The sequence below is a fragment of the Gossypium hirsutum genome, chromosome D08 (assembly GCF_007990345.1).
Source record: "Gossypium hirsutum isolate 1008001.06 chromosome D08, Gossypium_hirsutum_v2.1, whole genome shotgun sequence".
Classification (NCBI taxonomy): domain Eukaryota; kingdom Viridiplantae; phylum Streptophyta; class Magnoliopsida; order Malvales; family Malvaceae; genus Gossypium; species Gossypium hirsutum.
In genome coordinates, this window is record NC_053444.1 from 8,799,111 (window position 1) to 8,813,367 (window position 14,257).

The following is a 14,257-nucleotide window of genomic DNA, read 5'->3' on the forward strand; positions in this document are numbered from 1 at the left end:
CCCTTTTTAATCAAGGCTTATTAAGCCACAACTTTCCAAACCATTTATTTTTAACACTTTAATTCATAGAATTTACATATATACATTCCAATATCATTTTCATAGTTATTTCACAATTTATACATTTTTCCCTAATCATAGAAGCTTAAGATGAGTATCTAAGGGTACTTACTTCTTGGATGCATTTTTACTTGATTTCAAGCTTCCAAACACTTGCCTCCAACCTCAAGCAAGCTTGAAATTCCATTTTTTAACATTTCCTCATGTTTCCATATATGAAAATAGAACAAAAAAAAATCAACACATGAACTTTTCAAACTTTCCTAAAACATTTATACTCAAATATCAAGCTAGGAGAGTTAGAAAAACATCATTCTTACACCTTTATGAAGCTTTCTCTCTCTAGCTTTAATTTTCTCTCTCAAGCTCAAGAAAATTCTTAGCTTCCAAAGGTGAAGATGATGGCGAAATCAAACTTAGAAATGATTTTTCCATAAGATTTTAATAGAAAAAAATAACATGTGGAGTGGAAATTCATGGTTGGATTTGAGAGAAAATAAGAAAAGATGAAAAGAGAAATCTTCTCTCTTCAAGAGGGGTGGATGAGAGGGGTGGGTGGGAGAAATGAACACTTTCATATTTTCTTTCTTTCTTTTATTCTAATTTGACTAGTCAAATTCAAAGAAAATTTAAATGAATGGTTCACCTTGTTACATAGATATAAAATCCAACAATTTGACAATCAATTTTTTTCATCAATACACATGTAAAATAAATTTATAAATTCTCAATATAATTCTCATGAGAAGTCCCATAAGGAATTTGCACTTTTGGCTATTCTCTTACCACTTCACTTAATTATTATCAAACATGACACTTAGCACATTAAATCTCCATATAACATCATAAAGATTCATAATATTGTCTAACCATGCAAAAATTATATTTTAATCTTTTTAGGCTAAAAATGAAAAAAATTTACAATTTGATCCTTATACTTCTCATTTTATTCAAATTAGTCCAAAGTTAAAAAATAAAAATACATTTCCTATGTCATCTTGACATCAAAAAATCATTATGAATCTATAATTTCTCTCATTGATCACTTTACACTTTAGTCCTCGTACCTTTCTAACTTTTAAATTAAATCTTTTTTTTTCACATTTCTCTATCCAAAATTTACTTCATTGTTTTTTAACCATAAATCATTATAATTCCTTTAAAAAATTATTGATCTCATTTTAGAATTTTCTCAATTTCATAGTAGCAAGTCTCAGAACAATGTCAAACATTGTACTAAAAATTTTGAGGCGTTTCACTTTGTCTTCTAGTTGCAAGTTGAAATACAAATTACCTTACTAACTGAATAAAAAAATATGAAACAGATAAAGAAGCTGATTATACAATTTGAAAACTTCATATGTTAGTGTGACCTTACCCAAAGAGTAATCCACTATCAATTTGCAATACAGGAGGAGATTTAAGTTCGACTCACTCACCAAGTTACTACCTTCCATGGGCGAAGCTAAAAATTTTTTTTTGGGGAGCCGGAATTAAATTGTAATTTTTACGATAGTAAAAATGTATTTTTTTTAAAAAAGATTAAATCAAAATTTTATCATAGGAGGAAAGTGCAATTTTACCTTTACTAATTTAGAATTTTAAAATTTTAAAGGACTTAAATAAAAAAATTTTCATTTTAGGAGGGGGCCGGAACCGCTGCCAACCCCCTAGTTTCACCCCTACTCACTTCTATACATTAACTAATCTCCAAACTAAAACCTTCCCCTTGAAAACTTAGTTACAAACTAAATAAGTATATGAGTTTGTTTACAACAACTATACACTAAAACAAGTTCCTTACAGTAACAAGTGCTTTCAATCTCATATATGAATAATAAACAAGGCTCCTTTAAATAAGCATTAAGGCTTGTAAAAACTCCAATTAATGTAAACTTCAATCTCCTTAAATTTTACTTGATCAAATCTTCAATATGAAATAAAATAACAGATATCTTCTAGAAATAATCTTTTGAAGAAAATAAATTTAATCTATTTAAGGAAACTCAATCACATTGAAACTCTTCAAAGAATCATTTCTATACGTGTTTTCCTTCATGTTTTGTCTCAATAAATGCTGCTAAAAATCCTCAAAGATGGGCAATTAAAGAACCCAAAGTTTTATGGTCAAAAAATGGCAACCATATATGACAAGTTACAAGCCAGATTTAAGTTAAGCTGTGTAACTGGCACTAACAAATTCTTCAGAAGAGGTCAAAAGTAATATAAAATCAGTTCATATTCTAGACAAGCCCTATAAATAGTTTCAATACCCCCAAATCATGAGATCTCATGAACATCTAGAATATACGAGGAAGAAATGAAATTTATAAATAATGTGTTTGGATATGTAATTACTTAATATTTAAAATGGAAATGAGCTTGAGCCTCAAATTGTAAAAAAAAAAATGTTCACGTATGATTGATTGCCCAAAATGTAAAGAAGCAATATTGGCTAAGCTAAACTCATTAGCCAAGCTAAAAGTATTTTGGACCGTATTCGAATGTCCTACTCTATTACCAACGAGATTCTAATAATGATATATATTATACATGTGGTGGGGAAAAAAAATTAAAGAAAGCATTACAATTGCTGTGGGGCTTTTCGAGCATATGCCAACACCATGATAAAATCCTTTGCAGAAGAACCAACAGATGCTGGAACTCTCTGTGATGTTGATGCTTTTTGCAGCCACAGATGAACTAAATTGTACAACTGCAATGTGGGTACTACTGGTTGTCCCATAAATTTGATCTCAACCTGCCCAAAATGTAAAAAAAGACAATGCAGCTTGTTTATCATCAATAGTTATTAGCAAAGGAAGTATAACAATGGCTGCAACTAGCTCGTTCTTTGCTTGCCTAAATTTACCTACCTACTTTTAACCTTCTTCAGTGGTTTCAGAAAATTTTTATATAAAACGTATCAAAATCAATAGAAACTATCTTTACAAAGCAGATCTCAGAATATCCATGCATAAAATTCTCATCACATTTTCATAATGAGCCTCATAGGTAAAATACTTGACCCAATGTCGAATCTTTTTGACCAATTTTCTTTATTGTGTATCTTTACACATCATTCAAGGAGAGATTAACTCACCTCATCTTCATCGGCGAGGTGCAGTTTCTTCATCAGGTATTTTTTAATAAAAGAAACAGGTATGTTTCCATCCCTGTCACATAATGAAAGAAGAATGATAACTATCTCCAAAACAAAGAATTTTTTTTAATAATAACTGAATATGGATCATTCTACCACTCCAAAAATAAAAATAAGTTCAAATTTTAAGTTTTTGTAGCAACACTTACCAAAATATTTTAACCAGATTTGTTATGGAACTGTATCTTAAGCGAAAACGAAAAGGAACCATCATTTAGTTTCAAATTCTCGGTGAAAACTTGGTCATCGACTCATGGCAGAATCAAAATGTAAACTTGACATGCAGTATAGAAGAGAGGAAAAAAGGCACAAAAATCGGCAGAAGTATGCATCTTTAGTTGAAATAACTTAATAGAAGTGGTTTAGCTAGTTATAACACACCAAACCACTTAAAGGAACCTAAGCTCATCATCTACTAGGTTCCCCATGTATCACGACAACCCCTGCTTTCATAAGTGAAACTCTGGATGCAACCTCGTGCAGAGGACCGCCAAGATATTAGTGTATCCTGGCCTTCTCTCGTCTCCTGCTCCCACTGTCCTTTAAACATTTCCTTTGTGACTCCAAGTTGTCTATGCCTATGACCTTATAGACTCAAACATATATTATTTATTGAATTCCTTTAAGAGGTCTCTAAATCGGTTTATGTATGCCAAGCCATATACTAGGAGATTATGGTACAGAAAAAATGGACAGCCAGGAGATTATGGTACAGAAAAAAAAGAGACAGCCAACAGATCAGAATCATCGTGTTCACACAACAGATAAAAATTTTCAATCTTCAGCCAAAAAGAAGAATATATATAATGAGCTATTCTAAGACTCATGCTAAAGAAACTTACTTTATCCTTAGGAAATTTGCAGGAATTTGAGGGAGGGGTACCTCTCCTACCCTAAAAGCATTGACATGTGAATCAGTTTATTAGCAAGACAAAATAATCTTAAAATAACTGCCTTTAATCTATTTTAGTTTGAAGGATGAAATAAGTTCTTACTGGTCTTCAGAGGCCACTAATGAGAACCACACAGGACCGATTCTTTTTTCATGCCTTGGACCAGCAGCATCTAGCACAGCTTGGAGAGAAATGCCAGAATCCCCGAATCCAGAATGACTTTTTTGACGGATCCTGCGTAACTTTTTAGGGTTCACAATTCCAGAAGTTGTCGCAGGAGCAGCATTATTCTTTTCTTCCTCAACTTTTGTTTTGCCGTTATCTTTTCTATGTTTGTTTCTGCACGTTTGAGCTTCAGGGTTGATGACATGGGTAGGTTCCAGTTCTAACTTAGAATCACAGCCTTGTGAATTAGACTTGAAGGACTTGGACCTATTTGCAACCTCTGCCAAACAATCCAAAGGTTTCCAGAGATCCAATTTTCCATCCCGTGATTCGCCACCATTCTCTACTCCTTTATCCTTCTGTTGGCTAGGTTCAGCAGAAGAAGTACACTGTGTTGCTCAATTTTTTAAAGACAACAGATATTATCAGTTTAATCTAAAACATTAATTCTTTCCAAGTAAATGGATGTTTGAGAAAAGAGAGAAGTATTATACAATATTGGACCCTATAAAATACTTATGTAGGATTCAATGTACCTGTCTTTTATTCTGAGTGAATTTATTTAGCGTTTCAGGTGAGCTTGCACTCTCCTTGTGATCCTCCACAGAGTCTCTCTCTCTTTTAACGGGCTTCTCTACTGAAAAACTGGAACCTCGTAAAGAACCAGCCTTTCTGGCAACAGCTTTTGTTCTCCTTCCGGTCATGGTAGTTTGTGTTGATACTTTGGGGGCATTAACCACCAATGAAGATAGTGATCTCTCCTTTCTTCTAGTTGGCATTGTAACTGGAGGCAGAACTTCAGGTGACTCTGCTTTTCTTCCTTTAAGAGGGAAGATTTTGGCCCTCACATCTTGCAAATTATGGTCTGGCCTGATTATCAAAAGCAGAGATGCATCTCAGTACACATTAAATTCTCCAAAATTTTGATTAACCAACATAATGCATCCATGCAGAGGGTCTACCAGGAAATTCAAAAGCTGTATGCAAAAACATGAATCCACCCAGTATAAGGTCTTTTTTATTTCCTCTTCAACATATCTCACCTTGATTTTTCGAATTGAGAGACTTGCAATCCCGAAATTGGCTACTTACATTTGCATAACACTGGCAGATTACATTTGCAATCCGGAAACACGCTGGCAAGACACTTCATTTGAAATTGGCTAATTACATGTACTCATATCACTCAAAAAAGGAAAAGGGGGGAAGGGGGGGGGGGTTGACCAAGAAACCTCAAGAAATGGAAAAGAGTTTAAGCAATATTGGTTGCCTGTAAAGACATTTTCCTATTGTCTCTAAGAACTTAACAATGAAGTCCACTAAGACTCATTAAACCCTCCAAAATTTCATTCTATGCCTTTAAATCTGAACTTTATAGAACCATTGGCGTGTAGAAGCCACTGTCAAACTTCAAAATAATGGAATGACTCCTAATTCTAAATGATCAATGATCCCAAGGCATAAAGAAGAAATCAGTAACATTTCAGTAACAGCTTGAATAAATCCTTTGGACCATTTGACAAGACTAACAGTCTAAACTAGAACTGATCACTTTACACGTTAAAAAACAAATTGGTCATGAAGGAAGCAATTAACATATTACTGTTGACTAAAAAATGATAGACAGAAGGAATAAGGCTACCTTAATTTCTCCAGCGGAACAGAACCCAAATCAATGTTGCATATTGGACAGCATTCTAAATCTTCCTCTTCTATCTTATCAAATATGCACTTTCTGCAAACTACATAAAACTTGAAACACAAATCAATCATATATTTCTATTTATTGATTCAACAATCTTGCAAGGCACACTGAAACATAGATCACACGCAAGTGAAGTAATTAAAGCAACAGAAACACTTGTGTAACTTGCATAATAAGTTGGTTCCGTTTCAAAAACAGGAAAAATCATCTTAAAGTTCGAATCTTGTTATGGGCTTGCAAAACAAATAAGGAAGCTCCCATCTTGGAGAAGACCCTTGAATTGAAAGTAAAGTATAGGATGGGAATAAGCCTTAACTTAATGTAGAAAATAGTAACTGTGCGCAATAAATTTTGGGGCTTTACTAACAATTGCTGTAAGACAGCTCTTTAATGTTAGTGTTTAGTTAAAATACTATTCATAGTAATAGCCTCATAACAATTTTATTCATTATTTATAATATATTATTATATAAAGTAACCTTAAAAACTGTCTTAGGAAATCATTAGCAAAATCCTAGATTTTTAAATAAAACAATTCATAATATTACACCGATTTTGCTATTCTACCAGGATGCCTTAACACCAACTAAAAAACAGGTATAGCAATGAAACATTAAGCGAAGAAGTCAACATAGAAGATATAAAACCAAGAAAAACCCAGATAAGAAACGGAGAAAACAAGAGCAACCCAGTTTAGAAGAGGAGCAGAGAGCAAAGAAACAACAGAAAATTTGAATAATTAAGAACAAAAGAACTTAGGAAAGGGGAGAGAGACTCACACGTGTGAAGGCATTCGGATATGGTGGTGGCATCTTGAACAAGCGTATTGCAAAGAGGGCAAGTCATGCATGCCGCAACCGCTTCTCTCCTCACTTTGACTACTTGATTCGCCATCTCTCTCTCTCTCTTTTCTTTTACACTTCACCTTCTCTGTTGGTTTTTTTGTTTTTGAATCGCAATAATTAATTTAACACAACATAACCCCCCTTTGCACGTATCTCTGTCTCATTGCATGTCAACGAGGAGCAAAAAGGCAAAGGAAAATTTACGTGCATATATTCATAAAAACCTGCATTAAAACCCGTGACGGAAATACTAAGGAGAAGAAGGGTTATAAACAGAGAGGTGGATAAGAAACGGGAAAGAAAAACAAAGGGAAGAGAATTGGATGCGTAACTAAGCAGAGGTGGAGAGTGTTTTTTGATCTGAAAAAGGAAAGGAGAAAGGGATTGAGAGATTTAAGGAAAAAGGGAATTTTGTTAAATGGGATGAGACAACGGTGAAGTTTAACGTGGATATTTTCCAACGGAGAAGAAGAGGAAAAAGAACCACAACGATGATCTGAATCTAACACTAACATAACAAAACAACAGAAATAGAATTTCGGTCTTTTTATGTACTACTGTTTTTTTTCTCCTCCCCTTTTTTCTTTTTTAATTATATTTATGCTGAGGGCGGAGAAGGCTTTTAGGCCTTTAGATGCCATATACGGCCTCGTTCTATTGGGCGTTAAATATTAACCTACTCCATTTATCTCTCTTATAGCTATTAGCTTATTAAACTTTTTCTTACATGCTCCCTTTTCTTAGTTAATTACATTATTGATTTATTGATAAGTTTGTATGAGTTTTAAGTTAATTGATATGAAATTTTGTGCGAAATTCTAATCCAAAAATAAAGTTTTTTAATATTATATTTTTATTTATAAAATTTAAATTCGAAATTTTACTCTCTCTCTTAATACCAAAAGCTTCACCACATGTTAATCTATGAAAAGAAAAGGAAGCTTGAGATTTTTTGGGTTTTCTTTTTTTTTTTGAGTTTACATATGAGACGAAGTCGAGAATTTAAAAGAATTCATGTTTGGGTATTTTTTCTGTTTCCATGCGCTTTAGTTTTCCATAATATTTACTTTTCGTGTATTTTCAAGTTTCTTACAACTTGCAAGCTTATTTTAATTCAATCTTTAGTAATTCCCTGTCTATTTTCTAGATTTTTCTTTTTATATATAAGCAACCACCACATTTTATATTTAATATCCTGATAATGTTAATGTATAAGTTTATATGATAAAAGAAAACCATACACAGTCAATTGGTTATGTTATATTACGTATAAACATATATAATTAACTATTAAAATTATTTTTTTTTGTTTTTTTTTAAAAATTATAAAATAAATAAATATATACCTATATTAATATTTTTTACATTATAAATTCACCCGGTCCTTCCTAGGATTTGAATTTTAAGATTGGATGGCGTACCTCTTCTTCTGCCTCCAAAAATGTTCAAACTTTACTAAGAGTCCCTATACTATTATGTAAAGTTTGTTTTAATCCTTCTACTAAAAGTTGCTCTAGTTTAGTCCTTGTACATTAAAAGTTTATTTAAATCTTGATACCGTCATAATTTTCCATTAAATTATTAATAAATTCGAAAAAAATATATCGTATCCAACTGAATTACCCATAGCCTAACCAACATATTAAAAAAATTAAACCATCCCCAAAAAATTTATGTTTTTTTTGAATTATCATGTGACTGAAAAGAAATCAATATTAAGTTTGTATTCTTTTTCAGCCACATGATAGTTACAAAATACATAGATTCTTTTGGGGATAATTAGATTTTTTTTACGGGTCGAGTCGGGTCATAGGTAAATCAATTGAGTATTATATATTTTGTTCAAATTATCAATAACGGGGTCATGATTTGAATAAATTTTTAATATACAATGATTAATTTTAAGCCATTTTTAATAGAAAAACTAAATTTTAAATATTAATATAGGACTCCAAGTAGATTTTGACCTCAAAAAATGTGTAACACAATAATATTATATATAAACTTTGACAAGCATACACATAATATGATGATATAATATTTGTCAAAGTTTTTATCTTCTTGCTATAAAATAGGTTGCAATTTGAGAATTGAAAATTTTATTGTAAAAACTAAGATTTAAAATTAAAACCTATTACATGTAAATTGTAAATGTAATTGCATGAAACAAATGAATTAAATTCAAATGTCAATTGTCACCTACTTTACCACCTACTTTCATGAATATATGCCAACATAAGGATGCACCTTACATAATTTTCTTCTTTTTTGCCAATTACAATATGACCTTCCATGCATGGATTCAAAAGCATGATATAATAATAACAGTGACAATATAGCACGCAGTTGTTCACCTGACATTGGCACCTGAAAGTTTAACCAGGTTGGGCCAAGATATGGTAAGGAATTCATTGCAGTACTACTTTTATGCTTCTCTTCAAGCTGTGTGATCCTCAGTACTCCAAATGTGATTCTATGGACTTCAAGACCCGATAAGACCCTTGTGCCTCGCATAGGAAACTATTGATGTGAAAGTCGACGTACATAGCAATCCAGTGAGGATGACCACCTGAGTTGAAAAGCATATTTTCCGGATTAAAATTCTTAACAAACTTATTTCAAAAAGTCAACAATAACTTTTAGAAAAAGAAACAACCCTTGGGTTAAGTTTTCTAGGTAAAATGTAGTAGTTTGTTTGTGGTATATATAATATGGTGATCACGCGAGACATACCCATTTAAACATGTATTCATGGCCTTCTTTCCACGTATAAGGAATATTCATTCCAAAGATTGCAGCAACCAAGGAATATATAGATAAACAGACAGTCCCGGAACTTACGAAGAGCTCTAACTGCCACATGCAGTGAAAACCTATTAACTTTTGGCCAACAGAAAAGGGTTTAGAGGCTAATTTTAGTGGAAAGTACCTGAATTAGCTGATTTCGATGATTGTCAAGCTGCAAGACAATGCATTTAGATTATCAAGATTCAAGATCAAATACGAGGTCTCGATACTTGAAGGTGCTAAATTGCCTTGGAGAATTTTGATAACTTCAGTAACCTTCCGAGCACCAATATTAAAGCAAGATTGAAAAGTAAAATGGGACATTCAGAGATAGCCCGGAGCAATCAAAACTCTCTTTCAGCAAATTTTCACCTTAGTTCTGTTTTGAAAATAAATTCCTTTAGCTTGTCACCTGGATATTGATATAATCCTCTGTATCATCAATGTATTCACGCAGCTGGCGACAAAAAGGATAATCATGCAACAATAATTATGTAGCTAAAGCAAAAGTTGATGTAAAAACTAAGGGGCATACCGTAGTCAGTTTGTTCAGTGTACTATCAATTTGCATAAAGTACGCCTGCAGAATCCAAAAGCAAGCATCAACTTTTGATCTTGCATTAACTAATCAAAAGCCATGACAATTAATGACAGCAATAACCTCAAGCAACATTTCCAGCTCCTCGACATCATTGTCCTCCTCAACTGTTACTGCGCTTGCCCGACTGGTTCTTGAAATCTTTGAACCTATAGTTGGTGAGGGTGGATACCAACTTGGAACACTGAAACTACCGACAGGGGAACAAGCCCCAGCCAACTTTCTCGATAAATAAAGGTCTGCCATATCATCATCGTCATCTAAAAGTTGTTCGAGTTCATCCCTTACCTAAAAATCAAAACGTTGATAGGTAATAAGTCTGAACTCATGAGTCATGACTAGAGATCCAGTTATCTATGTTTTTCTCCGGTCACAAATGCCATATGATTGACAATATATGCCTAAAAGCACTACAATCATATAAGCTTTAAAATTGAATTTTGGAACTCAGGTTAAATAGCCAAACTAACCAAGATATATACTAAGAATAATCCTGGTCCTGGAGATGTTCCATTAGTTTGTTGTAGCATGATTTATATTGTCACCAAATGTCATTTCCATTAGCATGCTACTGGTATTTCTTTCTTCTCTTGCCTATTCTTTGCATTCTCCTTTTAAGCTTAAAGAAAACTATATTCGTATGATTAGTCTATTAGCGGCAAAATGCCCCCTCAACTGATGCTCCCTAAGGCTTTTCCCTTTTAAGGAAAAATATTTTAAATCGCCATCTTCCTTCCAAGGGGAAGTAGTAAATTCAGATTACCCGGATAAACGCATCGAAAGAGAAACTGGTATAAAAAACCTCCCATTAGTTTACTTCATTTAATTAAAATAACTTATAGATTTTACCGTGAATTAGCATGTATCTTGGCATGTTTTTTTAAGGGAAAGAAAAAAGCTAAAGGAAGTGAATCACAGATTGCAGTTTTGAACCATACCTATGTTTTGGACCAAGCCTTAACCCTTGGTTTTAGATGTGTTGATGGCAACAAAGCAAACTAAACTGGTACTAGACTGTATCAGTTCATATCAATAATTAGTTGACAAAGAGCGTTTAGGGTTTTTTTTTTTTTTCGTTCTGGAAATCAGCAGAACCGTTGTACATATTTCACCACTCAGAAAAATCTAGTCCTAGACAAGAGACAATTATTTCAGCTTGTTCAAGATTTATCCTTGTTCTTGCCTGAGATATACATGAAAAGTCAACTGGTCACAGAAAAACTGTAAGCAGCATAATATATCCTAGTATTGGCCAAAACGAAACTGAGAAGAAACAAATCACCTACAAGCGGAAACCGAACTTTCACCTGATATGTTTGGATTATGGGATCATACACATAGTACATACCTTTTGAACGCGGTTTGTCAGCCTTGTCATAGCACTTTTCAGTTTACGCACCCGATCCAAGTTACGGCTGCTTATCTGACCACATAAATACAACTGTTGCATGGAACTGAACTTGTCTTACAAGCAAACTGGGAAAACAAAGGGAATAAAATTCTGGAACTCTTTGCTACTAATGAATATTAAAGATCAAGGAAAAACAGAAGAAAACTATAATATTTGTTATATTCCATGTTAAATGACAATTAAGAAAAAGAGTCTGGACAGCATTCCATCATATCCTCTAATAGTTTTTTTTTTTTTTTGAACAATATCCTCTAATAGTTTTTCTTCAACATACTGGTTATTGCAGGAAAAAACAATTAAAACATAGAATGTATTTTACAATTCTTGATATTCCATTTATACTTCATTCTCAACATGGATTTCATCAAAACTTGGAAATTTGGACAGCAGACTTCATATGAACCATTCATAACAGAGGAGAGAAAATAATGCCTCAAACATTAAACTGTTTTATGACCCCTCAAAGAGTAGTTTGTCTTGTGGCTTCCGATCATGTCTGTCCTTGCAGTAGGTACTGACTACTAGTCACATAAACAATTATAAATGAAGATCACTCTTGACACTAGAGCCAAACACAACATTGATATCTTTACAACTTTTTACCCAGATTTCTTTCTCTTATTTTGCCTCATAATTTCAATGCAAACCGCTTAGGTACCACCATGGAAAGTAATTATTGCCATTACCAAGTCAAGTTTGGCAGACAAAGAAGTAGAGTAGTCGCAATTATTAAACAACTCATGCAATAAAATGGCAGAATGTCAAATTCTGCTGCAGAACAATCACAAATATATACCTTAGCAGATGAATGCATTGATTTACTTAAAAGCTGACTCCAAATGGGATTTCCATTTTGCTGAAAAAGTTAATGTACTTTTCTTGTTTGAATTCATGTAATTGTGAGTGTAATGATATAATCCTTTCATCACTTTCACAAAAAACAGGCATAATAAAAATATATTTGATTACGTTTGCTGAAAATGAGATAGTACAGAATAGACATAATAAAAGTTGCGGTACTTTAAGAGCCAAAACTCGACCCCAATATGTCGCAGCAAAGCCAACAATTACCTTCAAACAAAATATTCTAAAAGAACCACTCCAACATCAAATCTTACCAATCACTAAATTGCTTAAACTAAAATGAACGACAAACAATTCAAATAGAAATTACCTTGGAGGTCAGCTCATCTAAAGCTGGATAAGCATCGATCTCTAGTTCCCTAGTACGTGCATCAAGAAAGCTACAAATTGCTTCTAATGCAACTTCTAATGCCCGGAATTCAAATGGAAATTCTACATGAAACATTCCAAAACGAACCGGCAATATATCAATGGTATAGACAGAGACGAATAAAAGCACTCAAAGAGCTTCAGCCAAAAGTTAATGGGTACCATTTTCCTCCTCAGTATCCATATCATTGCGTGCACTAGGGTGTTCTTCTTCTTCTTCTCCTTGATCTTGACATGTGAGATTATCTTGAGGCAATCGCCTTTTAAGTTCAGCGACAATGGGTATTACGTTATCATCGTATGGATCTCTAAGCAACACCTATCACAAAATAGAACAAAACTTGCTTCCAAAAGTAAAACCTCCTCAATTGAAAAAGATAACAAAAATAATGTTATTCCAAGTTGAATAAAATGTTCAGAATTCAGATTCTATAAACTAACTATCACAAAACAAAACACTACTCGCCTCCCAAAACTAAAACCTCCTCACTTGAAATAGATAAAAAAAAATGTCCGAATTCATGAACTAACCTCTTCTGCTGTGATTATAGCTTTAATGTGCTGCAATCAAATCATTAAATAAGCTTAGCACACATCTCAAGAAAATACTAAAAAATTGGAAAAACATAAATAAAAAATACCTCTAAATTGAGAACAATGACTTTCTCTCTGCCTAAAATGGTGGAAGGATAAGATAGCATGGGATCAAGAATACGAAGGTCTCTAGCATGAACCTGAACGCGGCGCATTATAGCATACTTGTCGACGTCAAGAATCACGCTTTTCCCCTTAGCGTCTATCGAAATCCAGCTCGTTGTCACCGCCGTTTTCTTCTTCAGCGTGGCTACTTGTGCCTCCAGGACAGGAACCAAATAAGCTTCTCGAGCCATTAGAAAAGACAAAAAATGAAAACAGAGAATTAAATCTTTGAAACAGAGCAAAGATGAGGTTTTGGAAATGAATTGAATAACTGAGGATGGAAAAGGGATTGATTAGGTTTTATGATGGAGAAAGTGATGGGGCAGAGGGTTGGGAAATTAGAGATAGAGATGGACTCGATGCAAGGGGTTGGGGCTGGCTGGTAGTGAAAATGTTTCAGTGCCGAGTCAGTTAAAAATGGAGGGCAAAAGGTTTTAAACTGTTAACGTTTACTTGTTTTCACTCTCAATATTTGGCGCGTGCTTAATGGCGAAAAAGATTAATATTTGAAATAAATAAAACAATGCAATTTTTTTATAAATATTTTAGCAGTTAAAATATGTTTTTGCTCGAAAAAGACAGCAGTTGCCTGTTGGCGCGTCAAGTTGAATGCGTGGAAGGAAATGCAAATCTGTTTTGGTAGCCTTTGCCACCTTCCTACTCCCAACGGTTGCCATTAGGCAATCGACAATAGCCAT

At 33.4% G+C, this 14,257-nt stretch overlaps 2 protein-coding genes across 7 annotated transcripts; both read right to left on the reverse strand.

Annotated features, from left to right (window-relative positions):
- Positions 1–2,459: 2,459 nt before the first annotated feature.
- On the reverse strand, positions 2,460–8,856 carry LOC107915130 (E3 ubiquitin protein ligase DRIP2). 3 transcript variants are annotated; one of them, XM_016844281.2, is made up of 7 exons: positions 6,766–8,856; positions 5,924–6,023; positions 4,818–5,151; positions 4,219–4,670; positions 4,066–4,116; positions 3,164–3,236; positions 2,460–2,821 (listed from the first exon to the last, which is right to left on the reverse strand). In XM_016844281.2, the coding sequence occupies exons 1-7, from the start codon at positions 6,878–6,880 to the stop codon at positions 2,645–2,647; spliced, it is 1,302 nt and encodes a 433-aa protein (XP_016699770.2). In that variant the 5' UTR covers positions 6,881–8,856; the 3' UTR covers positions 2,460–2,644. The 3 variants fall into 3 exon arrangements, with proteins under 3 accessions (XP_016699770.2, XP_040955732.1, XP_040955733.1); XM_041099798.1 differs by having other exon boundaries at positions 5,924–6,033; XM_041099799.1 differs by lacking the exon at positions 5,924–6,023.
- A 132-nt stretch (positions 8,857–8,988) lies between these two features.
- On the reverse strand, positions 8,989–13,965 carry LOC107915141 (magnesium transporter MRS2-2). Of its 4 annotated transcripts, none has more exons than XM_016844302.2 (11): positions 13,502–13,963; positions 13,392–13,421; positions 13,023–13,179; positions 12,802–12,923; positions 11,565–11,639; positions 10,280–10,504; positions 10,154–10,198; positions 10,031–10,075; positions 9,761–9,790; positions 9,565–9,684; positions 8,989–9,400 (listed from the first exon to the last, which is right to left on the reverse strand). In XM_016844302.2, the coding sequence occupies exons 1-11, from the start codon at positions 13,748–13,750 to the stop codon at positions 9,314–9,316; spliced, it is 1,185 nt and encodes a 394-aa protein (XP_016699791.1). In that variant the 5' UTR covers positions 13,751–13,963; the 3' UTR covers positions 8,989–9,313. The 4 variants fall into 4 exon arrangements, 3 of the variants coding, with proteins under 3 accessions (XP_016699791.1, XP_016699782.1, XP_040955734.1); XM_016844293.2 differs by having other exon boundaries at positions 11,565–11,657; XM_041099800.1 differs by lacking the exon at positions 9,565–9,684 and having other exon boundaries at positions 11,565–11,657; positions 13,502–13,965.
- Positions 13,966–14,257: the final 292 nt, after the last annotated feature.

What these genes read in the sequence shown, in the direction of transcription:
- LOC107915130 (XM_016844281.2), bottom strand. Translation starts at nt 6,880, where the DNA reads ATGGCGAATCAAGTAGTCAAAGTGAGGAGAGAAGCGGTTGCGGCATGC. An exon ending in GTTCCGCTGGAGAAATTAAG is followed by an intron (nt 5,152 to 5,923) that starts GTAGCCTTATTC and finishes TTTGATAATCAG; the next exon opens with GCCAGACCATAATTTGCAAG. An exon ending in GCAAATTTCCTAAGGATAAA is followed by an intron (nt 3,237 to 4,065) that starts GTAAGTTTCTTT and finishes ATTATGTGACAG; the next exon opens with GGATGGAAACATACCTGTTT.
- LOC107915141 (XM_016844293.2), bottom strand. Translation starts at nt 13,750, where the DNA reads ATGGCTCGAGAAGCTTATTTGGTTCCTGTCCTGGAGGCACAAGTAGCC. An exon ending in TGACAAACCGCGTTCAAAAG is followed by an intron (nt 10,505 to 11,564) that starts GTATGTACTATG and finishes TTTGATTTTTAG; the next exon opens with GTAAGGGATGAACTCGAACA. An exon ending in AGCTGGAAATGTTGCTTGAG is followed by an intron (nt 10,199 to 10,279) that starts GTTATTGCTGTC and finishes TGGATTCTGCAG; the next exon opens with GCGTACTTTATGCAAATTGA.